Source organism: Lepisosteus oculatus, unplaced genomic scaffold (genome assembly GCF_040954835.1).
Source record: "Lepisosteus oculatus isolate fLepOcu1 unplaced genomic scaffold, fLepOcu1.hap2 HAP2_SCAFFOLD_286, whole genome shotgun sequence".
In the NCBI taxonomy this organism is placed as follows: Eukaryota; Metazoa; Chordata; class Actinopteri; order Semionotiformes; family Lepisosteidae; genus Lepisosteus; species Lepisosteus oculatus.
In genome coordinates, this window is record NW_027167818.1 from 71773 (window position 1) to 98894 (window position 27122).

General features: G+C 41.4%; 1 protein-coding gene and 1 non-coding gene across 2 annotated transcripts; one reads left to right on the forward strand and one right to left on the reverse strand.

Moving 5' to 3' along the window:
* Positions 1 to 689: 689 nt before the first annotated feature.
* On the reverse strand, positions 690 to 808 carry LOC138227249 (5S ribosomal RNA). The gene has a single exon (XR_011184887.1). It is a non-coding gene; the product is annotated as a 5S ribosomal RNA (ribosomal RNA).
* A 12669-nt stretch (positions 809 to 13477) lies between these two features.
* Positions 13478 to 18259, forward strand: LOC138227236 (uncharacterized). Its single transcript, XM_069186278.1, has 9 exons — positions 13478 to 13663; positions 13782 to 13916; positions 14166 to 14231; positions 14704 to 14795; positions 14917 to 15043; positions 15138 to 15258; positions 15791 to 15849; positions 15957 to 16071; positions 16637 to 18259. Exons 1-9 carry the CDS (start codon positions 13586 to 13588, stop codon positions 16651 to 16653), a joined length of 810 nt encoding a protein of 269 aa, XP_069042379.1. The 5' UTR covers positions 13478 to 13585; the 3' UTR covers positions 16654 to 18259.
* Positions 18260 to 27122: the final 8863 nt, after the last annotated feature.

Below are 27122 nucleotides of genomic sequence, written 5' to 3' on the forward strand. Positions count from 1 at the left end.
AGCGGGGCGGGGGAAGAAGACGACACCACACATGCGGGTACATTCAGCTCCGGCGGGAACGAGACATTTGTCGGTCTTTTCAAGTGCCGAGAGCCGAGCAATCCTTCACTTGTATCGTTTCTCCCCGGTGACTAGATCTGGCCCTGCGACTCTCGACTGGGCTCACCCCCGGGGCAGCCCAGCAGGTGTGAGCCTGGCCGGCACCCGGATGGGAGATTCCACCCCGGAAAAGCTCCGGTTGCTGCTGCTCCTGCAAGAGGTGTGACTGGGACCAGTAGGGAGCGCTCACCCTGCGGGCTGTGTGGCTCTCTTACGCCCCAGCCTCCTGATGGCGACACTCTGCTGCACAAACAGGCGCCGTCCTTCGGGGGAGGCGTCAAACCGAGGTCCCGACCCTCCTTGGCCATTAGGAAACCCCAGGGCTCAATGAATGAAATCGGTAACAAATGAATAAATGTCTAGTTATACGAAAAACGAGTGGTTTATCGACTCATCTTCATTTGCAGATTTAGAGGCAGCTTCGATATTCGTTTTACAGACGGGTTTTTTTTTTTTGAATATGGGTCACACACATGCCACAGCAACAAAACATCTCTAGAGATGAGGCTATAGATCACCTTTCCATCCTGCAGGTTTTCCTCCCAAAGCCTACGGCACCAACGGCGACCCCTGCTGGCCGGGAGAGCAAAAGCTTACAGCACCTGGTATTCCCAGGCGGTCTCCCATCCAAGTACTAACCAGGCCCAACCCTGCTTAGCTTCCGAGATCAGACAAGATCGGGCGTGTCCAGGGTGGTGTGGCCGTAAGCGAGAGCCCTGGCGCATGACTCGCTACTTGAAGCTGTGTGTGGCGGGGGTTCCATGCCCCCCGAGCGGGACTGAAGGATCGTTCGTGTGCAACTCTTTGGAAAGGAGCTGCTTTCCAAATCGCATTGCGTGCCTGGATGTTGGCGAATGCGCTCCCTTGTGTTGGCTCGTCCCGCACTGGAGGAGGACAAACAATCTGCACGGAGGAGCACCAGGCAAGTCTTCAGTGCACAGCACTCTGGAAACATTTCGGGGCTGTCGCGTGTTTATTTCAGCACGTAAAGCGCACCGGTCCAACACGTCGGCCGGGCGCGCGGCGCCTCCGCCCTCTTGCTGCCCCTGCAGCTGCTTCACTTTTCCCTTTAGTTGCCATCGATTTTTTTGTAGTGCTATACATATACGATTGAGGTATCTTAGAGTTCTCCTTCGAAGACCCAGCACTCTCTTTTCTTTTCCCAGTGTTACTCATATCGGACTTTTTAAACATAAAAGGGTTAACCCTAAAGAAATCGTTTTTTTTTCTTTCAATTATAACTGAAGTTTAAACAACTAGTGTTAAGTCCTTATTTTTCTGTAGTCAAAAAAAGCAAAAATTAACATTCAGGTCATGAAAAACTCAAAAAAACTCCCCAACAACTAAACTTTACCTCCCACCTGAGCGCCATCTTGAACGCCCCTACCACCAGAGAATGCTCACGATTTCGGAAGCTGTCTCCGGGACGTGCTGATTCCACACATCCTGAATAAATCATGATATTGTTAGTTGCTGTAGCTAGACGTTCAAATGAGTTTCATGGCCAGATGGACTGTTTCCTCCAGCGGTATAGTATTGCAGTGAGACAGCACGATGCCTGCAAGACTATGTCACGCTAAACGCCACAGATTGTTTGTCCGTTCTTGTCAGTCGTCCCGCAGCCACGGGAAGTGGGACACAAACATGCTGCAATGCTTTCAAGACGTTAGGATTTGTTTGTGCAACATCCAAGAAGAGTACTTGTGGCTTGAATGTGAACTGTACGTGCCCGCCCCCTTTCCTCTATAGTGCATGAGTTCCTCCCGGCATGACCTTCGTCAACCGGGGTAAAGTTAGCTCGAAGTTCGAAAACGATTTTGGCACGCCTGTAGCGCTTTCACGAAACCTCTTAGAGTTGCGAGAATGCTTGTTTTGTGTATAAAATACATTGTGGATGCTTTCTCAGCCTTTACTTTGTCGTTTTTATGACATTTTTTTGACCAAGCACGCATATTCTTTTGTCCATATCTTCGCGATGGAAGCACAGAATGCTGTCAAACCAAATGCATTTTAAAGACCACGACTTGTGGATATTTCCACACCCTTTATATCAAACTATCAGTGAGCTAATTATCTTTTTTAAAACCTCCGGTTTTTCATCGATGCGTAATTACGCACGAACTGGAACCCGGGGGACCGCTGTGTGCACACGTTCACAACGCGAGAAATACTGTTCAATACGGCTTCGTGCGAAAAACCGGTATATGACCATAGGAAGCAGAACAGCGCAGTCTCCAATTACCCAGACTGTAAGCACGGGAATAAAGCTTTGTTTGATTTCTGAAACCCTTCCTTTACGTCCTGTTTTCATTCAGGTAAGGGTCAACTATATTCACAATACTACTGACAGCAGGAAGATAAAAATATTCTTTACTCAGCAGCTTATTAAAAACAGCTCCCATGATGTTCATACCGACTTTTTACACAGAACACTGACACAGCTTTGTGTTCTGAATCTCTTTTTCTCTTGCTTTTATTTAATGTGGCACAATGCACTGGGATAGGGGTATTCTGTTCACAAACCAATAGCATTTAAACCACAGCACCCACAATGCTGCAGGTAAGTGTTTTGCACACTAAGCAGGTCATCTGACTATTCCCAGCTTTGTTTTGGGTTATGGAACCTTTATTTTTTTATGATTTTCTGAAGATAACACTACAGGTGGGATGGGTGGGTTGTCTTCATGGCTCAATAGCATTTCAAATACAGCACCCACTCTGCTGAAACCAAGTGTTTTACACACCAGACAGGCCCCCAAACCTCATACAACCTTACTGTAGCTGTGGCCCCTTTCTTTAATTTTTTATGATTTTCTGAAGATTACACTACAGGTAATACACTGGGACGGGTGGGTCGTCTTCATGGCTCAATAGCATTTCAAATACAGCACCCACTCTGCTGAAACCAAGTGTTTTACACACCAGACAGGCCCCCAAACCTCATACAACCTTACTGTAGCTGTGGCCCATTTCTTTAATTTTTTATGATTTTCTGAAGATTACACTACAGGTAATACACTGGGACGGGTGGGTCGTCTTCATGGCTCAATAGCATTTCAAATACAGCACCCACTCTGCTGAAACCAAGTGTTTTACACACCAGACAGGCCCCCAAACCTCATACAACCTTACTGTAGCTGTGGCCCCTTTCTTTAATTTTTTATGATTTTCTGAAGATTACACTACAGGTAATACACTGGGACGGGTGGGTCGTCTTCATGGCTCAATAGCATTTCAAATACAGCACCCACTCTGCTGAAACCAAGTGTTTTACACACCAGACAGGCCCCCAAACCTCATACAACCTTACTGTAGCTGTGGTCCCTTTCTTTAATTTTTTATGATTTTCTGAAGATTACACTACAGGTAATACACTGGGACGGGTGGGTCGTCTTCATGGCTCAATAGCATTTCAAATACAGCACCCACTCTGCTGAAACCAAGTGTTTTACACACCAGACAGGCCCCCAAACCTCATACAACCTTACTGTAGCTGTGGCCCCTTTCTTTAATTTTTTATGATTTTCTGAAGATTACACTACAGGTAATACACTGGGACGGGTGGGTCGTCTTCATGGCTCAATAGCATTTCAAATACAGCACCCACTCTGCTGAAACCAAGTGTTTTACACACCAGACAGGCCCCCAAACCTCATACAACCTTACTGTAGCTGTGGCCCATTTCTTTAATTTTTTATGATTTTCTGAAGATTACACTACAGGTAATACACTGGGACAGGTGGGTCGTCTTCATGGCTCAATAGCATTTCAAATACAGCACCCACTCTGCTGAAACCAAGTGTTTTACACACCAGACAGGCCCCCGAACCTCATACAACCTTACTGTAGCTGTGGCCCCTGTCTTTATTTTGTAATGAGTTTCTGAAGATAACACTACAGGTAATACACTGGGACAGGTGGGTCGTCTTCATGGCTCAATAGCATTTCAAATACAGCACCCACTCTGCTGAAACCAAGTGTTTTACACACCAGACAGGCCCCCAAACCTCATACAACCTTACTGTAGCTGTGGCCCCTTTCTTTAATTTTTTATGATTTTCTGAAGATTACACTACAGGTAATACACTGGGACGGGTGGGTCGTCTTCATGGCTCAATAGCATTTCAAATACAGCACCCACTCTGCTGAAACCAAGTGTTTTACACACCAGACAGGCCCCCAAACCTCATACAACCTTACTGTAGCTGTGGCCCCTTTCTTTAATTTTTTATGATTTTCTGAAGATTACACTACAGGTAATACACTGGGACAGGTGGGTCGTCTTCATGGCTTCATGATTTTTTGACTGTAATCAAGTGTTGTGCATTTGTGCAAGTGTCAGGCCTCCTGACCTTTCACAGTCATGCTTTGTTGTGTGAAACTTTAATTCTCTTTTTAGGATTTTTTGAACATGGGAACTTCCACCGAGATGAATGAGGTGCTCTTCAATAGCTTTTTCATCTATACACACAAGCGTATGTAACCAAGGCACTCAGAACCAACAGAATCAACGTGAAGTCATAGAAAAACAAGAATGCCCCCGAGACATCTGCACCCCCCTCTTGGACCACTCTGGTATCAACACCCCCAAACCAATCCATACCAGCTAACAAGACTCAGAATCGGTGCAACCCTCCAACCTGGACCAAGAGCAGGATGGGACAAGTACCTGCACCACACTACGCACCCCTCATCCAGACCAGCAGGACAGCCAGACAGCACCATCATGACACACATAATGAGATCACTTTCTGTCAGTATGTGTAACATTCTGGGCCTGGGCTCCTCTGTATTTTGGCTGAAGGGAGTTCAACAACATTATTAAACGGACTGACATCATAATCTGACAAGATACATTGTTTAGGGGAGACTTGTCCACCCACTGTCCCCCTGGTAACGTGAAGATCATTGTCCCTTGGCTTACCTAAACCAGAATCACTTGGGTCTCCGGGGCGGATCGGTGTATGGTACAAAGTCTTAAAAACAGAACATTGTTGAATTGTCTATAAAAAACAACCAATATCCCTTGGATTTCCCAAACACAAAGCTGGAGCAAGTATACTAACTCCATACCCTTAAACTACAAAAGGCCTGTGGCGTAGACAGGGTAAACAGCCACATCATGTGACATAACTGCATGAGCCTAGTGATGAGCCTAGTTTAAAATACTCAACCCCATCCTGAAGTACGGATGTTTTCCTTTGGCCTGGAATCCAGGACTGATCACCTGACCCTAACAACTGCCGGAGCATTTGTGTGAACAGTAACCTGGGCTAGCTATTCACCAGTATCTTCAATACCCTATTACTGGCAGCTTGCCAAATACAGTGTCCTGAATAGAAGTCAGATCGACTTCATATGAAGCTGGCACATATCTGACCACATACGCACTCAACACACACTTTAAATGAACAGAAAAATAGTGACCTGTGTCTTTGATTTCTAAAAAGCAATAGGCTCTATTTTGAACAAATAACAAATATACAAACTTTCAATGTGGGGTAAGAGGTACAGTCCACAACTGATTTTTTTTAGCGTACTCAGAAAGTATAAGCGGTTTGAAAATACTTACATAAATTATTTTAGGAAGACTGTGTTGGTTTTTGTATCATTTGTGTTTGTGTTGACTCTTATTGAGATCTCCAGTCACCTGCCCTTATAGATGCCTCTTTTGCTTATGTGTTGTTAGAAATTGAGCTCGCCTGTGTGCCTGCTTCTAGGGTTTTTTTAAAAAAGGAATAGGTTGGTTTTCTATTTTTTTTACCCCTTGCCCAGTAGCAGTCTACTACAGGGGGGATTCTGGGTCCTCTCTCCATACAGTATGTCTCCTTTTGCATTGTTTCCAGACCTGGGCTGATTTGAGTTTTTCATGGTAATGGATTACAAGGGTAGGTCTGACAGAAGTGAATGTGGTGGATCTGCCATCTGCCCAGGCAGGAAGGTAGATACAGTATATGTAAACAGGTTTTAGCATTAATGTTTTGCATACAATCACCCTTTCCAAAAGGTGAGATAACCAGAGAAAACAGGACACAGCTTTTCTAGGGACTTTTTTTCCCTACAGTATTTATGGTTACGATGGGTTTTAACTCTTTGTGGAGATAAGCTATTTTTATCTTTTCTTTGGTGTAGGTTCATGAATGCATGGGCTTTCTTTTCTTCCATGTCTTGTTCCTTTGTTCAGTTGTTTTGTATTCTTTCTGTTTTGTCCCCTTATTTTTGTGCTGGTGCTAGAATTTCTGCTGGCTTTTCCATGTTTTTCCCTTTTGCTCTTTGATTTAATTTTTTCCTGTGACCCATTTTTCCTTATTTATCTCAATGTGATATTTTCCCCTTCTCCTCAGCTGTTGAGTCTCTTGCACTTTCTTCCCTGTTATCAGTATTGTCTGATGTTGGATTGCATTTTAAGTTCCTTATTTTTTAGTAATCCTGTAATTTTTTTTCCACTGTTATTCTCATCTTTTATTGTACTATTGCTGTTATTGCAGTCTTCCCACAGTTTATTTTATTCTTAAACAACATACTAAATAATATAAGAATACATGTTGTGCTCATCTCTTTCCTGCCACTTGCACTCCTGATATTGTCTTCAAATAATTCCAATATTTTAGAGCTCTATATTTTCAAGCCTTGAAGGCCTAAGGTTGTTTTTTAAAGTGTTTGAATGTGATGTACTAACTACTGTCTACAATAACAATAACATACATAAATTACCAATAACATGCATATAAAAAATAGCCCAGAAATCAAGTATGAAGTAAGGAAATGGCTGCAGCTATGAATCAGAATTTTAATCTATTGGTTTTGTAGTTGGTTGGAACTTGGAACTAGTTAGACAAGGGGTGTGAAGATTCGTTACAGATGTATTTTGCTGTACGCAGAACAAGTGAACAATAGACGGACATAATTTCACAAGACAACCCAGTTGGTTCTTGAAATTTCCAAACCACACATCAGAGTGAAAATTAAAACAAATTGAGGAAGGACCGATAGGAGAAGATCAACAATGAATCATTAACATTACAATGCTTAAGTTGCCTTTATAATAAAGACAATTTTGTCCTTTTGTGAGGATCATGTCCACATTGGACCTGTTTTTTTAAGTTGTTTTGAAATTTCACTTAGGGTTCAGAACATTTCACAACTACTAATTTTTTTTCCTACCACCTCAGCTAATTCTCTCCCCCTTTAGGTTTGGGTGGGGGTATGGGTTTTTTCCAGAAACCTGTTATCATTTCTTTGATGTTGGACACATTTGTCTTCAGGAAGTTTTCTTCACACCTCCTATCATACTCATCTGACATGTCCATAGCTACACTCATTTACTTGCAGCAGACAAACAATGACAGAGTCGTCTGCAAATTTTATTAAGTGTCTGGAGTGGTGAGAGCTCTTGAGGGTGTTTGCTTACAGGACAAAGAGTAACGGAGACAATATGCATCCTTGGGGGAACCAGTAAAACAATACCTGTTGTTGGATAATACATTGTTGACTTTCACACTCTAAGTCTGTTCAGAAATCAGTAACCCCTCTGATGATGTTAAGATCAAAACCAAAGTTTGATAATAGCTTTGCTGCCTGTACTTGAGGTCAAATGCAATTGCATACAGAGGAGGAAGTATAGCACAACAAAAATAACACACTTCTAAATCTACCACAGCACAGAAAAAAACTAGAAAAATCACTTATAAAACCACAGGAGTACACAAACATAACACAAACTAGAATGCCACATAGACAATAATCTGTAGCAGAATATCTGCTTATGTTGTATTTTCTTTGTGGATGTTTTTGGATGTTGTATTGGCCTTGGCAACTCTGTGATTTAACAGTCATGATAATAAAGCATTTTTGAATCTCTATGTGAGTGGAACCTGTTGAATATTAGTTCAGATGGCTAGCTGTGTCAGCAGGTGTAGGCTGCAAAGGATCACGTAATAGTTTAATTCCATGCTGAAAAGAGAAGAAAGAAAACACAACATTTTGGCTGTGGAGCCTTCTTCAAGGGTTACAGTTGAAGAAGGCTCCATGGCCGAAACTTTGTTTTCTTTCTTCTCTTTTCAGCATGGAATTAAACTATTACTTGTTAAATATTAGTTACACTTGGGTTTCGCAATATAATATAACCAAGAGGTATTGTTATTTTTTTAATACTTTTACAGCAGTCAAACTGGCATACTCTGATATCTGAGAGAGAGTTTAATATAAAAATTTTCTCTTGAACTGTCATGAACCAGTTTAATTTGTTTTTACCTCTCTACAAATCAGCCTTCAAAAGCTTAACTCATGTAGCTGTAATGTACATGAACACCATTAAAAAGTTTTCCTTTCTCTATGTGGCACGTGGAGTGCTGAGAACGCATGCTCCAAGCTGCTTGCTCCTGTAAGGAATTAACAACTTAAAGATTAAGTTAAATTATAAATAGGCCTCACCCTGTACATAGGGAGTTATGGGACATGTTTCGTTTAGAAGGGATTTAAAAGTAAAAAGTAAAGCCTGAAATAAACAAACTGTGCCATGTAAGACCAAGGTAAGGAATGTTTGTTACTATTTGTTTTGTCTGGTTATTTAAACCATTCCGTCTATTTCACACTTAACCAATTTTGAATTAGAAAGACTACAAACTGTGCAAACTTCCAAGTCTGTAAGGGTGTATGATGTAGATCATTCACAAGAGCACACGGCTGCTTGTTATAATTGTAAGAACTGTAGTTCACTACTGTTCTTTTGACTCTTGAGCTTGCATCATACAGCCGTTGGAGTGCATTTCAAACCTAAGAGATATCAAACTCATTTAACCTGTCAGACATATGTTAAATGGGTTGTGACTTTTGGCAAAGTTTTTTGCTACATAATTTGTTTCATGAATACCATTTATCTCTATAACAACTTTCCTGTCCCCAGAACATATGTTTTAAGCTGCTTGATCCCATTGGGTGCAACCTTTCCATTGTATTCATAATGTGTTGTTTGCATTAGGAGTGTGTTAAATAAGCAGAAAAGAGGCCTGTTTTTTCTGTTGCTTCTGATCTTATACAGTGGTCAGAATCTCTCATCCAAAAGCTTATGAGTGGAAAAAAATTAAGTACAGATGCACAATCCATTAAAAACCATTTAAAGAGCATAAGGGTTTTCATCACATGGACTTGTTCGACTGTTGAGGATTTCTGTTTTGGTTGAGGATCAATTAAAGGACAACAACCTGAAACACTATCTTCGATCTTTCCAGAGCTGTAAGTAGTCATTCCAAGTTTATTAACTTGTCTCTTTTTTTCTATGTACTTTTCAATAGCCACTGATGTTATTTACAACAGTTTTTTTTTTTCAAAATTGCATCTTTTTGGACAAATTTTAAAGAATTGGCACAATAGGCGGAGGAGTGGCTCTGTGGCTCAGGATCTGCACCGGTGGCTGGAAGGTTGCTGGTTCACATCCCATGGTTGACAGAGGAATCCTACTCTGTTGAGCCCCTGAGTAAGGCCTTTAATCCCAGCTGCTCCAGGGGTGCTGTACAATGGCAGACCCTGTGCTCTGACTCCCAGCTTTTCTCCCTGTCTGTGTGTCTCATGGAGAGCAAGCTGAGGTATGCAGAATATGAAGTCCTAATGCAAGAAAATGTATATGGTCAATACAGTAATCAGATTTATTCCATGCTGAAAAGAGAAGAAAGAAAACACAATGTTTTGACCATGGAGCCTTCTTCAGTTATGATTTGATTTTTTACAATCATACCCACAAAAACTTTGCAATTTTTAAAAATCTTGCAAACACAACCCAGATATGTTGACTTCTTTAAAAACATTTTTTTAAAAGAAACACATACTTCTTTTCTAGTTTTTTTTTATGTGGTGGCTGCCAGGAATCCTCAGTGAAAAGGTATGCAGATCCTGTGCAGACGCAGGAGCAAGTAGTTATTGAGACAAGAGAACAATCCGAAACGTCAGGCAAGATCATAGTCGATCGGCGAAAGGTAGATCAAAATCCAGGAAGTACAGAGAGAAGCAAACAATCCGAAACAGAAGGCAAGGCCCAAGGTCGAGAGGCAAAAGGGAGATCAGTAACCAGTAAGCGAGATTTAGAGTAAACGCGAGGTAGAGCTCTCAAAGAGAAGACTCAATACCGAGGGTTTGGATGGTTAAAATTGTGCTGCTTGCCGCACAGTAGAGTGTGTGCTGATGGATTAACACGTGCGGCGGTGCTTGTTATAATTAACCCGCTGCTGGTAGTGGTTAGTTCTTTTGTGAGTTATTCTCCGCTAGCTGGTGGTTGTGACAGTGACAGAATGCTGTTTTGTGATTGATGCTATATCAAAATATAGGGCCCGTAAAATTAAACACAGAACTAAAACCATTTAATGGACTTGTACATCTGTTGCGCTCCTACACTATTAACATCCATTGGGCATTGAATTTCAATTATGTTTCCAGTCCATTCAGATATGTTCTCTATTTTTCAGATTGCTGGCAATGTCACATGTTAAAGGAGGACAGAGGAGTAGAAGGCCAGACCTGTGGTCAAGGGCTGGTGGAGTAGGGAATGTGATCAACGAATTTCTGAAGTTTTCTAAACTCGAAAAAAAAATTAGGTGGAATGACAGTATGTGGTCAACACTGTCAAACAGACTCCTTGGAGAGGAATGCCCCAGCAACAAGAAATGGTTATCAGTGATTTGGCATGAAGATAGAAAACAACTAAGAACCAAAGTGCTTAGGGCGCAGAAAGAGGAGAGTATTGGTAGGGATTCCAAACCAGATGACAGTACACAATCTATAGTCAATATTTCAAGTCAAAGTGAGGGACATAGTTTGGAAGGCAACACAGAGCTCAGAAGTTCATCAGAAGATACAGAAGATGCATGGGCAGCACACGGCAGCACAGACAGTGGTGACATGTTAGAGGGAGAAAAAATCTGTGTAGAATCAGAAAAAAAGCCTGAAGAGCACAGTGAATATTCCCAGGGGGCAAGCTCATCTGGGACATCACCTCAGGATAAAAGGGGATTAAGAAAGATTATGTCTGTGCCTAAAACTTTCCAAGTATGTTTAAAGGCTGAACAATGGAGAAAAATAGCACCTCTAAAAGGTACATCTAAACTAAGACGACCATGGACCCAGATCTTATATAACGAGTTCAGGAAGATAAATCCTTGTTGCCCAATAGCCTTCAAATACCAATACATCAGGAAAGAGAACAGCAGAAAAAAAAAAAACTTTCTGATGATAAAAGCAGTCTGTACCTTCAGGTCCTGCAATGTAAAATACATTATGACAACAAGACACAAACCAATGGGCAATGATGACATCACAATTGATGTTGTACGAGCAGGGCAAATACAGCACAGTAAAAGGGAAACAAAATTTCGACAAGCACGTCAGCCTTATCGTCGAAAGATTGCCCGTGCCCTCACAAAAGGAATCAGCAATGTGTACTACAGGAACCTGAGCAGAACACCGCTTGCTGAAATTGCAGCAGGCAATTTATCTAAACCACTAACACAGAATGTCCTGAAAGTCATTTCATCAGAGTTCAGGAACAGTAAACGCATTCACTATGATCCAGTGTTTGAATTACATATGGCACAAAAATATATGAAAGCATGCGACTTCGACATTGTCCATTTCCCAGGATATATACAGATTTTGCAGTTAGACACATTTGCTGCCTATCTTTACACAGAACAGAGTATGCGAATTCTTATTGCCCATCTAAAGATGAAGGAGAAAGTCAGCCTTTACCTGGATGCAACAGGAGGGGTAGTCAGAAAAATTCCATCGGAGAACAAAAGAATTTTGTACTACAGTCTTACGTTACCTGGAGGTGGAAAAAGAAAGCCTCCATTACCAGTGTCTGAAATGTTGACAACTGACCACACCATTGTCAGTATAGAACGTTGGCTACGGAAATTCATGTTTGACATCTCAACATGTACTACCAAGAGAGTGCAGCATGTAGAAACTGACTACAGCTGGGCCCTGATTCACAGTGTTCTTTTTGCCTTCAATGGGGACACCATCCATGCATACTTAAATCGTGCAATGAAAGTCTGCCAAGGCAAACTTAAGTACACAGAACTTCAGATGTTCACTGTTCTGCACCTTTGCTCTGCCCATGTCATAAAGGCTGTCTCTCAAGCAATTAGTAAAAAAACAACAGACAAAGGACTGCGAGACTTTGCAACATTTTCCTTTGCCATCCTGCAAAACAGCACAACTTTGAGTGTCGCCAGAAATGTTTTCAAACACATGTGTATTGTACTCTCAAGCAGGAGGTTCACAAATGAAGTCCAATCTAGTGTCTGCCTCCTTAACGCTTACATTTCTCAAACAACCACACCAGACCAGATGGAAAAGGAAGCAGAAGTCAAAGACACAGATGAGGTACTGTACCCAAAAATGAGAGGCAGCCTGGGCCGCTCTCCTTTCGCTGTGGAGTTCAAAGGTATTTATGAAGACAGCATATCAGCTCAAGGACATGATGACTATGGGACACAACACAATGTGAACCCCTATTTCTGTGAAGACATAATAAGATTTCTGTTGCAAAGATACATGGCACTATTTCCACTGTGGAGTGGAATTTTGTTGGGTGACCTGGCAAGATATGCTTCAGACAGCAAAAAAGACATATCAATGTCAGAGGTAGCACAAACAAGAGCCACTAATTGTCATGTTGAGACCTGGTTTGGCATTGTCAAGCATTCAATACTTCAGCACAGGAGGAAACTGAGGCCAGCAGAGTTTATTACGATAATGAGACAATCCCTCCAAGGCCGGTACAGAGAACATATAATCCAAAATGCTCTCCCCAAAAAGGTTTTGACGGCTCCATTGATCACCACTAAGACACGTCATGAACATGCACAGGAACAATGGGCAAAGAGAGCACCAGGTGTAGGCAAAGAAACAAAAAATAAATTCTACAGCGCACCACAGAAAATTCCAATCCCCAAAAAAATGAGAACACAGGAAAAAAAAGTTAGCAATAGAAATATTGAAACAAATGAAAAATCGCCAGATGACAGCAACGGCCTGCAAGTACAGCAGGGGAAAGCAGGAACCACAGAATATAAAGAATGGCAGCACAAAGAAGAAAGGAAAGTGTCACCCAAGCAAGCTGCCGTGGGCATGGCTGAAGTGATCACACCACACTGTGATGCACGCCCCATCTCAAAACTTATAAAAGAGAAAACAGATTTCAAAAAGAAGGTAGGATTTGTATTTCAAATATTTCTCTGTGTGGACATTCACTTCTTTTTCAGAGCTTATGAATGTCATCTTCTACTACTGTAGGTGTTCTTTGTCGTTTCTCTCTAACTTGTTATACTTGTTGACATACTTGTGTTATACTTGTGGTGTGTAATCTCAATTTTCATTATGTTAGGTCCAGTGATCTCTTGTGTATGCTTTTGGCTTGGTAAATCTTTTTTAGGTACACGCCCTTTGGAACATCAATCCGAGTGAATTAGTGGTTGCAGTTTTGCCATCCATGCACAGTGCAGACACATATATTCTCAGACACTCGGAGTTTGTGTCTCTGAAACCAGATGAGTGGCTCATAGGCGAGGTAAGATGAAAGTGTTTGATTGCATGCATTTGTTAAGGTTTCTGAGCTTTTGTGTAATCAAATGTGTGTGAGTGCGTGAAATCACATCTTCTTCAATTGTGTTTGCTTTTTCCATAAGACCATTGAGTGTTACTTTCAAGTAGCGAAAGAATCCATGGACTTGGGGAAGAAGGTTTTCCTAATGAACCACTACACAACTGGTGTAATCATGAGTGGGAATAGAGAGCGCATGGCTAGACAACGTTTGTCCAAGGTAAGGACATCAAACACAAATGTTGATGGATTACATTAGTGAGGGGGCAAACATGGTTTTTCACTAACTGATGATTGTTTTATCAATAGAGAAACAAGGAGAGCTACAAGCAATCAAAACAGGTCACAACTGTGCCCATGGTGCTGCCTAAAGAAACTACCTTTATAGTCAGAAATCAAAATTCAAAGGTAGCACACCATCCCTGTGAGGCAGCCTGTTGTACTAATCTTGTCATTCTTTTCATTACAGGTCAACTTTGAAAACTATGAAGCCATTATTAGCTTTTTTAACACTGGTGTCCACTGGAAATTGTTGGTAAGTGTGGTGCAGGTAATCCAAAACAGCGTAGGTTTATAATTACACCTGGAACCATTACAGTTCAAGTGATTATCCTTGTTGCATCTAAAAAAATTACAAAGTCACAATGTATGTGTTCCTCTCCTGTTAAAAAAGGTGGACATTGATAGTGAGTGTCCAAGGCAATGGTGACAGTGCACTTTTCCTAAATTATTATTGTGAATACTGCTGTGTAATGAACAGACAACCAAACAAGTCAAAGTGTCATGTAGGAAAAAAAGTACTGTTAGGTCATTTCCTGACTGTCTTTGCCGAGGTTTGCAAAATATTAAATGTTAAATAATATATAAATATAAATATTATATATATAAAATATTCAAATATTAAAAACCTTTGTTTAAACAACATAAAACTCCTGAAACTGCCTGTGTGTCTGGCCCCACATTAAATGCAACTTCATGTCTGATGATGGGCCCTTTGTTTCTTGCAGTATCTGTATGCTCCATCCCAGAAAGTCTTTGTGGTCGACCCTATGGGGAGTGATGAGATGGGAGACTCCACTGCAGCGGCAAAAAGGTTCAGGTAAGAAATCAAGCATTAGTTTCGTGGTGAAATTCTGCAGGGGCACACATACATTTCAGGTTCAAGTTCAGCATGACAAATATTTCCTCATTTATCAATAACCTATTGTTTTGATTCACAGGGACTTTTTTAAGATGCGAAGGAATGTCCTAGGAAAAGAAGACTGGTTGAATATCAACTGGCACCCAAGCGTGATTGGTCACACCAGGCAAGCAGATGCCTCAAGCTGTGGGGTCTTTGTGATGCAGGTCAGCATAACCTTTCCACGCCGAAATTTTGGACTTAAAACTATTGTATGAGAGATTTTTAGGGAAATAATTGAAACAAACTTTTGTCTGTTAGATGGGCGCAGACATCATTAACAATTTCCCGGATATTCCAACATATATCGAAATAAACAGCAGTGCCAAAGAAATGAGAAAGTTGCGGGAAGACCTGTCAATCAGAATTCTTGAGGCTTCAGGTATTGTACCATTTGATCCTCATTGCCTACGTTTCTTGGTGTATATTATTTTCCTGAAGCATGTTCTCTCTCTGTAACAAGTCTGGATGAAAAAGATTCTCAATTTATTTATATGCAGAACTCATTTGGGTATTCTTTTTGTACTATATAACACAGTGATGAAAAGTTAATTAAATCACATTTCACACAGTTAAAATTCAATGACACTTTGGCCTTCGTCGTGGTTGACACAACCATTGTCTGGGAAAAGTGTGGGTCTAAATTGCCCATAGTGAAGCAAAGCAAACTGAAACATGATAGCTGTGTTATCATGTGCCCCCTTAAAATCATAGCAACACACGCTGACGCAAAAAAGGGTAACAGGTGTTGACAGGAGTATTCTGAGACATGACAATGTGCGGTTTAAGAAGCAGTAGAACACCTAATCAGGAAAGTGCATACGAAAAGGTCTCTATCAAACTGTCTTCAATTATGCAACAATGATCTGTAGATAACATTGGAAAAATCAGTCTATTTGGCATGTTTATTATAGCTCCTCTCCAGGACATGTGCCTGATGTGTGGAGAAACACCAGTGCGGCAGACAAACTGGGTAAGTGAACATCATCTCTATCTGTATGTGTAATGTAAGCACATAATAACAAAACATGCCAGTGAAAGGTGATAGCTGAACTGATATAAGGTTTACTGTCCGTGTAGATTCAGTGTGACAGTTGTGAAAACTGGTTCCATGAATTGTGCATCTCAAAAGAAGAGTATGAAAGCGCAAAGAATGAAGTAACATGGATATGTACATTTTGCCAACCCCAGTTTGGTGAGTATGCTCTGCATGCAAACTATCACTATGAAAGGGTTTTTTAAGCAGGACATGTAGTTTTAGATTCAGCAGAAACATACAGTAGGATGACATATTTCAGTGGACGTTATAATTGTTTGTTATTGTTAAGAAGTTTGGATTGCAGGCTTGTCTTCTGGCATTAATGGTTCTATAAATTAGAGATAACTTTTCAAAAAACACACCAAAGAAGGCACACATAAAAGATTACTGATAATCTGTGCAATTTATTACATGACACAGGCATCTCAAAGATAGAATTACTGTGTCAGATTAATGATTAGACATGGATGCATCAAATCACTTACTAGGTTTCTTTCCAATAGTATAGAAACAAAGACACAACCATGAACACCTAAAAGAGCTTGCCATTTAGCACAGAAACAATATAACGTCTTGCTGTAAAAACACAAAGTAAGAAAAAAGGAGTTTGATTAAGAGAGATCTGGCAAATTGTGCAAATACCTAGATCTTGATTTGTGACCCATTTATACTCCTTGGATCCTTTGCAGTTCGTAACCCTTCTTACGGTTTTATATTTCAGGCACTGTTGATGAGTGAGCATCCACCCCCTACTCCCGAGCATTACATAAAAGACATGCTGGAAACTCAAGAAGACTGTCAACGTGTTCTCAGCAGAATTCACCTCCAAAAGACACGTAAGTACAAGTTTCAATATCCCCCCAAAAATTTTATCTTGGGTAAGAGTAAACTTTCGTACACTTTGCCAAACAATAATGAAAAACACTAGAACACAAAATCACTAGAAACCATTTGTTATCTATTGCCAGAAACCAAACAAAGTCTGTATGAAAACAGTAAAAAAGTTAATCATGACACAACACAGTCCCTTTTAAATATGATCACTACACACTGTTAACATCACTGTAGTAGTGCAAAGAAATGTAAAACGACAGTATGTCACCATGACATGATTTATGTGAAAGATTTCCAGATAAAATTGTATCCATCCTAGTAAGATAGATTAATCAAGAAATTCCACTCCGTTGTGAGAAAGATCAAAGAAAAATGGCTTCTATCAAATAGAAGTGTATCTAGGGTGATTCCTTTTTATTAGGTTTCCAAAACAGTACTCTATCTACCTTCAGACAGGGCACAGTGCTAAAAGGATTCTAACCGGAACAATAAAACACAATTGCATCATCGAAGTCCGAACCCCACTGGCTTTCAATATCGTACCATGTACATCTCCAGGAGTGGAGACTCATGAAAAAGAACAGCCTAGACACCAAAGTGATACTTTTCTTACAGTAAGGTTAAGGTAGTTGTAGGATGCTGTCTAGATCAATGAACAGATTATGTTAACAATAGCAAGCACGTAGCAGAGCATTTAGGCACACAGCCCCTAAATTGTGGAAATATATGTCAGACCTTTTTAAGGATGCCCCATACCTACAAGCATATTTAACAATGCTGTAGTCTTCTACATCGTCTCTGTAGTCTTCTTTATCCCAAGTGATCTAATTCTTTAGGAGGTGCAGAAACATAGATATCAAGTGGGTAAGTAGACAACCACGTTGCAATTGTTTTTTCTGTGTCTAACCCTTTTTTTTTCTCCACACCATGCCTGCCACTGTTCTCTCTTCGGTGCCTTTGGTTGATATTGAGCTCCGTCCCCCATGACAAGGGATCCTCCTGGATTTCTGAAGCAAGGAACCCAGCCTACAAAACTCAAGATCCTGTACTGCTCAACCCAGTGGATGGGACACACTCAACATTAACATCTAGTCTCACATAATATATGAAATAGAATTCACCGTGTCAATCTGCATGGTTGTGCATGTGAACTGTTTCTAGTAACTATTTGTCATACACAACCAGGACCTGGAGGGGAGGTCAACCATCAGGCCTTGGACCCCCAGAGATTTTTTTTCTCCTTTGGAGTTTTTTGTTTTTCTCTCCTTCGTGCCTGATGGTTACACAGTCACATCATCAAGACTGCATACCACACCTTCATTGTGATTACAGATATAGCTTATTTAAAATGTGAAATTAGGAAAAAACTAAACGAAACATGGGAAATAAAAAGAATGTAAAATCTAAAATTTTCAGATGTTGTGATGAAGCTTTTGACTCATGAATAGCACCCCCCTATCCCAGTGTATTACCTGTAGTGTTATCTTCAGAAACTCATTACAAAATAAAGACAGGGGCCACAGCCACAGTAAGGTTGTATGAGGTTCGGGGGCCTGTCTGGTGTGTAAAACACTTGGTTTCAGCAGAGTGGGTGCTGTATTTGAAATGCTATTGAGCCATGAAGACGACCCACCCGTCCCAGTGTATTACCTGTAGTGTAATCTTCAGAAAATCATAAAAAATTAAAGAAAGGGGCCACAGCTACAGTAAGGTTGTATGAGGTTTGGGGGCCTGTCTGGTGTGTAAAACACTTGGTTTCAGCAGAGTGGGTGCTGTATTTGAAATGCTATTGAGCCATGAAGACGACCCACCCGTCCCAGTGTATTACCTGTAGTGTAATCTTCAGAAAATCATAAAAAATTAAAGAAATGGGCCACAGCTACAGTAAGGTTGTATGAGGTTTGGGGGCCTGTCTGGTGTGTAAAACACTTGGTTTCAGCAGAGTGGGTGCTGTATTTGAAATGCTATTGAGCCATGAAGACGACCCACCCGTCCCAGTGTATTACCTGTAGTGTAATCTTCAGAAAATCATAAAAAATTAAAGAAAGGGGCCACAGCTACAGTAAGGTTGTATGAGGTTTGGGGGCCTGTCTGGTGTGTAAAACACTTGGTTTCAGCAGAGTGGGTGCTGTATTTGAAATGCTATTGAGCCATGAAGACGACCCACCTGTCCCAGTGTATTACCTGTAGTGTTATCTTCAGAAACTCATTACAAAATAAAGACAGGGGCCACAGCTACAGTAAGGTTGTATGAGGTTCGGGGGCCTGTCTGGTGTGTAAAACACTTGGTTTCAGCAGAGTGGGTGCTGTATTTGAAATGCTATTGAGCCATGAAGACGACCCACCTGTCCCAGTGTATTACCTGTAGTGTAATCTTCAGAAAATCATAAAAAATTAAAGAAAGGGGCCACAGCTACAGTAAGGTTGTATGAGGTTTGGGGGCCTGTCTGGTGTGTAAAACACTTGGTTTCAGCAGAGTGGGTGCTGTATTTGAAATGCTATTGAGCCATGAAGACGACCCACCCGTCCCAGTGTATTACCTGTAGTGTAATCTTCAGAAAATCATAAAAAATTAAAGAAAGGGGCCACAGCTACAGTAAGGTTGTATGAGGTTTGGGGGCCTGTCTGGTGTGTAAAACACTTGGTTTCAGCAGAGTGGGTGCTGTATTTGAAATGCTATTGAGCCATGAAGACGACCCACCTGTCCCAGTGTATTACCTGTAGTGTTATCTTCAGAAACTCATTACAAAATAAAGACAGGGGCCACAGCCACAGTAAGGTTGTATGAGGTTCGGGGGCCTGTCTGGTGTGTAAAACACTTGGTTTCAGCAGTGTGGGTGCTGTATTTGAAATGCTATTGAGCCATGAAGACAACCCACCCATCCCACCTGTAGTGTTATCTTCAGAAAATCCTAAAAAATATAAAGAAAGGTTCCACAACCCAAAATAAAGCTGGGAAAAGTCAGAGGACCCGCTTAGTGTGCAAAACACTTGCAGCATTGTGGGTGCTGTGGTTTAAATGCTATTGGTTTGTGAACAGAATACCCCTATCCCAGTGCATTGTGCCATATTAAATAAAAGCATGAGAAAAAGAGATTCAGAATGCAAAGCTGTGTCAGTGTTCTGTGTAAAAAATCGGTTTGAACATCATGGGAGCTGTTTTTAATAAGATGCTGAGTAAAGAATATTTTAATCTTCCTGCTGTCAGTAGTATTTTCAATATAGTTGACCCTTACCTGAATGAAAACAGGACGTAAAGGAAGGGTTTCAGAAGTCAAACAAAGCTTTATTCCCGTGCTTACAGTCTGGGTAATGGGAGACTGCGCTGTTCTGCTTCCTATGGTCATATACGGGTTTTTCGCACGAAGCGATTTGAACAGTATTTCTCGCGTTGTGAACGTGTGCACACAGCGGTCCCCCGGGTTCCAGTTCGTGCGTAATTACGCATCGATGAAAAACCGGAGGTTTAAAAAAAGATAATTAGCTCACTGATAGTTTGATATAAAGGGTGTGGAAATATCCACAAGTCGTGGTCTTTAAAATGCATTTGGTTTGACGGCGTTCTGTGCTTCCATTGCGAAGATATGGACAAAAGAATATTCGTGCTTGGTCAAAAAAATGTCATAAAAACGAAAAAGTAAAGGCTGAGAAAGCATCCACAATGTATTTTATACACAAAACAAGCATTCTCGCAATTCTAAGAGGTTTCGTGAAAGCGCTACAGGCGTGCCAAAATCGTTTTCGAACTTCGAGCTAACTTTACCCCGGTCCGAAACCAACGCGTTTTTTCAGACAACTGAATCCCCATGTAACAGCAAAACTCAGAAGAGCCCACACACTCAGATCTTAACCCCAGTGTGCAGAAAGGGTCAAAACGTGTTTTTCAGCAGAAATAAACATGTTTCTGCAAGTTTGGTCAACCCCATGTAAGTTATGGGGCAGTAACAGCACCCTTTTCAAAACGTGTTTTTCAGCCCGAAATAAACGCGTTTTTTCAGACAACTGAATCCCCATGTAACAGCAAAACTCAGAAGAGCCCACACACTCAGATCTTAACCCCAGTGTGCAGAAAGGGTCAAAACGTGTTTTTCAGCAGAAATAAACATGTTTCTGCAAGTTTGGTCAACCCCATGTAAGTTATGGGGCAGTAACAGCACCCTTTTCAAAACGTGTTTTTCAGCCCGAAATAAACGCGTTTTTTCAGACAACTGAATCCCCATGTAACAGCAAGGCTCAGAAGAGCCCACACACTCAGATCTTAACCCCAGTGTGCAGAAATTGTCAAAACGTGTTTTTCAGCAGAAATAAACATGTTTCTGCAAGTTTGGTCAACCCCATGTAAGTTATGGGGCAGTAACAGCACCCTTTTCAAAACATGTTTTTCAGCACGAAATAAACGCGTTTTTTCAGACAACTGAATCCCCATGTAACAGCAAGGCTCAGAAGAGCCCACACACTCAGATCTTAACCCCAGTGTGCAGAAAGTGTCAAAACGTGTTTTTCAGCAGAAATAAACATGTTTCTGCAAGTTTGGTCAACCCCATGTAAGTTATGGGGCAGTAACAGCACCCTTTTCAAAACGTGTTTTTCAGCCCGAAATAAACGCGTTTTTTCAGACAACTGAATCCCCATGTAACAGCAAAACTCAGAAGAGCCCACACACTCAGATCTTAACCCCAGTGTGCAGAAAGGGTCAAAACGTGTTTTTCAGCAGAAATAAACATGTTTCTGCAAGTTTGGTCAACCCCATGTAAGTTATAGGGCAGTAACAGCACCCTTTTAAAAACGTGTTTTTCAGCCCGAAATAAACGCGTTTTTTCAGACAACTGAATCCCCATGTAACAGCAAGGCTCAGAAGAGCCCACACACTCAGATCTTAACCCCAGTGTGCAGAAAGTGTCAAAACGTGTTTTTCAGCAGAAATAAACATGTTTCTGCAAGTTTGGTCAACCCCATGTAAGTTATAGGGCAGTAACAGCACCCTTTTAAAAACGTGTTTTTCAGCCCGAAATAAACGCGTTTTTTCAGACAACTGAATCCCCATGTAACAGCAAGGCTCAGAAGAGCCCACACACTCAGATCTTAACCCCAGTGTGCAGAAAGTGTCAAAACGTGTTTTTCAGCAGAAATAAACATGTTTCTGCAAGTTATGTCAACCCCATGTAAGTTATAGGGCAGTAACAGCACCCTTTTAAAAACGTGTTTTTCAGCCCGAAATAAATGCGTTTTTTCAGACAACTGAATCCCCATGTAACAGCAAAACTCAGAAGAGCCCACACACTCAGATCTTAACCCCAGTGTGCAGAAAGGGTCAAAACGTGTTTTTCAGCAGAAATAAACTTGTTTCTGCAAGTTTGGTCAACACCATGTAAGTTATGGGGCAGTAACAGCACCCTTTTCAAAACGTGTTTTTCAGCCCGAAATAAACGCGTTTTTTCAGACAACTGAATCCCCATGTAACAGCAAAACTCAGAAGAGCCCACACACTCAGATCTTAACCCCAGTGTGCAGAAAGGGTCAAAACGTGTTTTTCAGCAGAAATAAACATGTTTCTGCAAGTTTGGTCAACCCCATGTAAGTTATGGGGCAGTAACAGCACCCTTTTCAAAACATGTTTTTCAGCACGAAATAAACGCATTTTTTCAGACAACTGAATCCCCATGTAACAGCAAGGCTCAGAAGAGCCCACACACTCAGATCTTAACCCCAGTGTGCAGAAAGGGTCAAAACGTGTTTTTCAGCAGAAATAAACATGTTTCTGCAAGTTTGGTCAACCCCATGTAAGTTATGGGGCAGTAACAGCACCCTTTTCAAAACGTGTTTTTCAGCCCGAAATAAACGCGTTTTTTCAGACAACTGAATCCCCATGTAACAGCAAAACTCAGAAGAGCCCACACACTCAGATCTTAACCCCAGTGTGCAGAAAGGGTCAAAACGTGTTTTTCAGCAGAAATAAACTTGTTTCTGCAAGTTTGGACAACACCATGTAAGTTATGGGGCAGTAACAGCACCCTTTTCAAAACGTGTTTTTCAGCCCGAAATAAACGCGTTTTTTCAGACAACTGAATCCCCATGTAACAGCAAAACTCAGAAGAGCCCACACACTCAGATCTTAACCCCAGTGTGCAGAAAGGGTCAAAACGTGTTTTTCAGCAGAAATAAACATGTTTCTGCAAGTTTGGTCAACCCCATGTAAGTTATGGGGCAGTAACAGCACCCTTTTCAAAACATGTTTTTCAGCACGAAATAAACGCATTTTTTCAGACAACTGAATCCCCATGTAACAGCAAAACTCAGAAGAGCCCACACACTCAGATCTTAACCCCAGTGTGCAGAAAGGGTCAAAACGTGTTTTTCAGCAGAAATAAACATGTTTCTGCAAGTTTGGTCAACCCCATGTAAGTTATGGGGCAGTAACAGCACCCTTTTCAAAACGTGTTTTTCAGCCCGAAATAAACGCGTTTTTTCAGACAACTGAATCCCCATGTAACAGCAAAACTCAGAAGAGCCCACACACTCAGATCTTAACCCCAGTGTGCAGAAAGGGTCAAAACGTGTTTTTCAGCAGAAATAAACATGTTTCTGCAAGTTTGGTCAACCCCATGTAAGTTATGGGGCAGTAACAGCACCCTTTTCAAAACGTGTTTTTCAGCCCGAAATAAACGCGTTTTTTCAGACAACTGAATCCCCATGTAACAGCAAGGCTCAGAAGAGCCCACACACTCAGATCTTAACCCCAGTGTGCAGAAAGTGTCAAAACGGGTTTTTCAGCAGAAATAAACATGTTTCTGCAAGTTTGGTCAACCCCATGTAAGTTATGGGGCAGTAACAGCACCCTTTTCAAAACGTGTTTTTCAGCCCGAAATAAACGCGTTTTTTCAGACAACTGAATCCCCATGTAACAGCAAAACTCAGAAGAGCCCACACACTCAGATCTTAACCCCAGTGTGCAGAAAGGGTCAAAACGTGTTTTTCAGCAGAAATAAACATGTTTCTGCAAGTTTGGTCAACCCCATGTAAGTTATGGGGCAGTAACAGCACCCTTTTCAAAACGTGTTTTTCAGCCCGAAATAAACGCGTTTTTTCAGACAACTGAATCCCCATGTAACAGCAAAACTCAGAAGAGCCCACACACTCAGATCTTAACCCCAGTGTGCAGAAAGGGTCAAAACGTGTTTTTCAGCAGAAATAAACATGTTTCTGCAAGTTTGGTCAACCCCATGTAAGTTGTAGGGCAGTAACAGCACCCTTTTAAAAACGTGTTTTTCAGCCCGAAATAAACGCGTTTTTTCAGACAACTGAATCCCCATGTAACAGCAAGGCTCAGAAGAGCCCACACACTCAGATCTTAACCCCAGTGTGCAGAAAGTGTCAAAACGTGTTTTTTAGCAGAAATAAACATGTTTCTGCAAGTTTGGTCAACCCCATGTAAGTTATAGGGCAGTAACAGCACCCTTTTAAAAACGTGTTTTTCAGCCCGAAATAAACGCGTTTTTTCAGACAACTGAATCCCCATGTAACAGCAAGGCTCAGAAGAGCCCACACACTCAGATCTTAACCCCAGTGTGCAGAAAGTGTCAAAACGTGTTTTTCAGCAGAAATAAACATGTTTCTGCAAGTTTGGTCAACCCCATGTAAGTTATGGGGCAGTAACAGCACCCTTTTCAAAACGTGTTTTTCAGCCCGAAATAAACGCGTTTTTTCAGACAACTGAATCCCCATGTAACAGCAAGGCTCAGAAGAGCCCACACACTCAGATCTTAACCCCAGTGTGCAGAAAGTGTCAAAACGTGTTTTTCAGCAGAAATAAACATGTTTCTGCAAGTTTGGTCAACCCCATGTAAGTTATGGGGCAGTAACAGCACCCTTTTCAAAACGTGTTTTTCAGCCCGAAATTAACGCGTTTTTTCAGACAACTGAATCCCCATGTAACAGCAAAACTCAGAAGAGCCCACACACTCAGATCTTAACCCCAGTGTGCAGAAAGGGTCAAAACGTGTTTTTCAGCAGAAATAAACATGTTTCTGCAAGTTTGGTCAACCCCATGTAAGTTATGGGGCAGTAACAGCACCCTTTTCAAAACGTGTTTTTCAGCCCGAAATAAACGCGTTTTTTCAGACAACTGAATCCCCATGTAACAGCAAAACTCAGAAGAGCCCACACACTCAGATCTTAACCCCAGTGTGCAGAAAGGGTCAAAACGTGTTTTTCAGCAGAAATAAACATGTTTCTGCAAGTTTGGTCAACCCCATGTAAGTTATGGGGCAGTAACAGCACCCTTTTCAAAACGTGTTTTTCAGCCCGAAATAAACGCGTTTTTTCAGACAACTGAATCCCCATGTAACAGCAAGGCTCAGAAGAGCCCACACACTCAGATCTTAACCCCAGTGTGCAGAAAGTGTCAAAACGTGTTTTTCAGCAGAAATAAACATGTTTCTGCAAGTTTGGTCAACCCCATGTAAGTTATGGGGCAGTAACAGCACCCTTTTCAAAACGTGTTTTTCAGCCCGAAATAAACGCGTTTTTTCAGACAACTGAATCCCCATGTAACAGCAAAACTCAGAAGAGCCCACACACTCAGATCTTAACCCCAGTGTGCAGAAAGGGTCAAAACGTGTTTTTCAGCAGAAATAAACATGTTTCTGCAAGTTTGGTCAACCCCATGTAAGTTATGGGGCAGTAACAGCACCCTTTTCAAAACGTGTTTTTCAGCCCGAAATAAACGCGTTTTTTCAGACAACTGAATCCCCATGTAACAGCAAAACTCAGAAGAGCCCACACACTCAGATCTTAACCCCAGTGTGCAGAAAGGGTCAAAACGTGTTTTTCAGCAGAAATAAACATGTTTCTGCAAGTTTGGTCAACCCCATGTAAGTTGTAGGGCAGTAACAGCACCCTTTTAAAAACGTGTTTTTCAGCCCGAAATAAACGCGTTTTTTCAGACAACTGAATCCCCATGTAACAGCAAGGCTCAGAAGAGCCCACACACTCAGATCTTAACCCCAGTGTGCAGAAAGTGTCAAAACGTGTTTTTTAGCAGAAATAAACATGTTTCTGCAAGTTTGGTCAACCCCATGTAAGTTATGGGGCAGTAACAGCACCCTTTTCAAAACGTGTTTTTCAGCCCGAAATAAACGCGTTTTTTCAGACAACTGAATCCCCATGTAACAGCAAAACTCAGAAGAGCCTACACACTGAGATCTTAACCCCAGTGTGCAGAAAGGGTCAAAACGTGTTTTTCAGCAGAAATAAACATGTTTCTGCAAGTTTGGTCAACCCCATGTAAGTTATAGGGCAGTAACAGCACCCTTTTAAAAACGTGTTTTTCAGCCCGAAATAATTGCGTTTTTTCAGACAACTGAATCCCCATGTAACAGCAAAACTCAGAAGAGCCCACACACTCAGATCTTAACCCCAGTGTGCAGAAAGGGTCAAAATGTGTTTTTCAGCAGAAATAAACTTGTTTCTTCAAGTTTGGTCAACACCATGTAAGTTATGGGGCAGTAACAGCACCCTTTTCAAAACGTGTTTTTCAGCCCGAAATAAACGCGTTTTTTCAGACAACTGAATCCCCATGTAACAGCAAAACTCAGAAGAGCCCACACACTCAGATCTTAACCCCAGTGTGCAGAAAGGGTCAAAACGTGTTTTTCAGCAGAAATAAACATGTTTCTGCAAGTTTGGTCAACCCCTTGTAAGTTATGGGGCAGTAACAGCACCCTTTTCAAAACATGTTTTTCAGCACGAAATAAACGCATTTTTTCAGACAACTGAATCCCCATGTAACAGCAAGGCTCAGAAGAGCCCACACACTCAGATCTTAACCCCAGTGTGCAGAAAGGGTCAAAACGTGTTTTTCAGCAGAAATAAACATGTTTCTGCAAGTTTGGTCAACCCCATGTAAGTTATTGGGCAGTAACAGCACCCTTTTCAAAACGTGTTTTTCAGCCCGAAATTAACGCGTTTTTTCAGACAACTGAATCCCCATGTAACAGCAAAACTCAGAAGAGCCCACACACTCAGATCTTAACCCCAGTGTGCAGAAAGGGTCAAAACGTGTTTTTCAGCAGAAATAAACATGTTTCTGCAAGTTTGGTCAACCCCATGTAAGTTATGGGGCAGTAACAGCACCCTTTTCAAAACGTGTTTTTCAGCCCGAAATAAACGCGTTTTTTCAGACAACTGAATCCCCATGTAACAGCAAGGCTCAGAAGAGCCCACACACTCAGATCTTAACCCCAGTGTGCAGAAATTGTCAAAACGTGTTTTTCAGCAGAAATAAACATGTTTCTGCAAGTTTGGTCAACCCCATGTAAGTTATGGGGCAGTAACAGCACGCTTTTCAAAACGTGTTGTTCAGCCCGAAATAAACG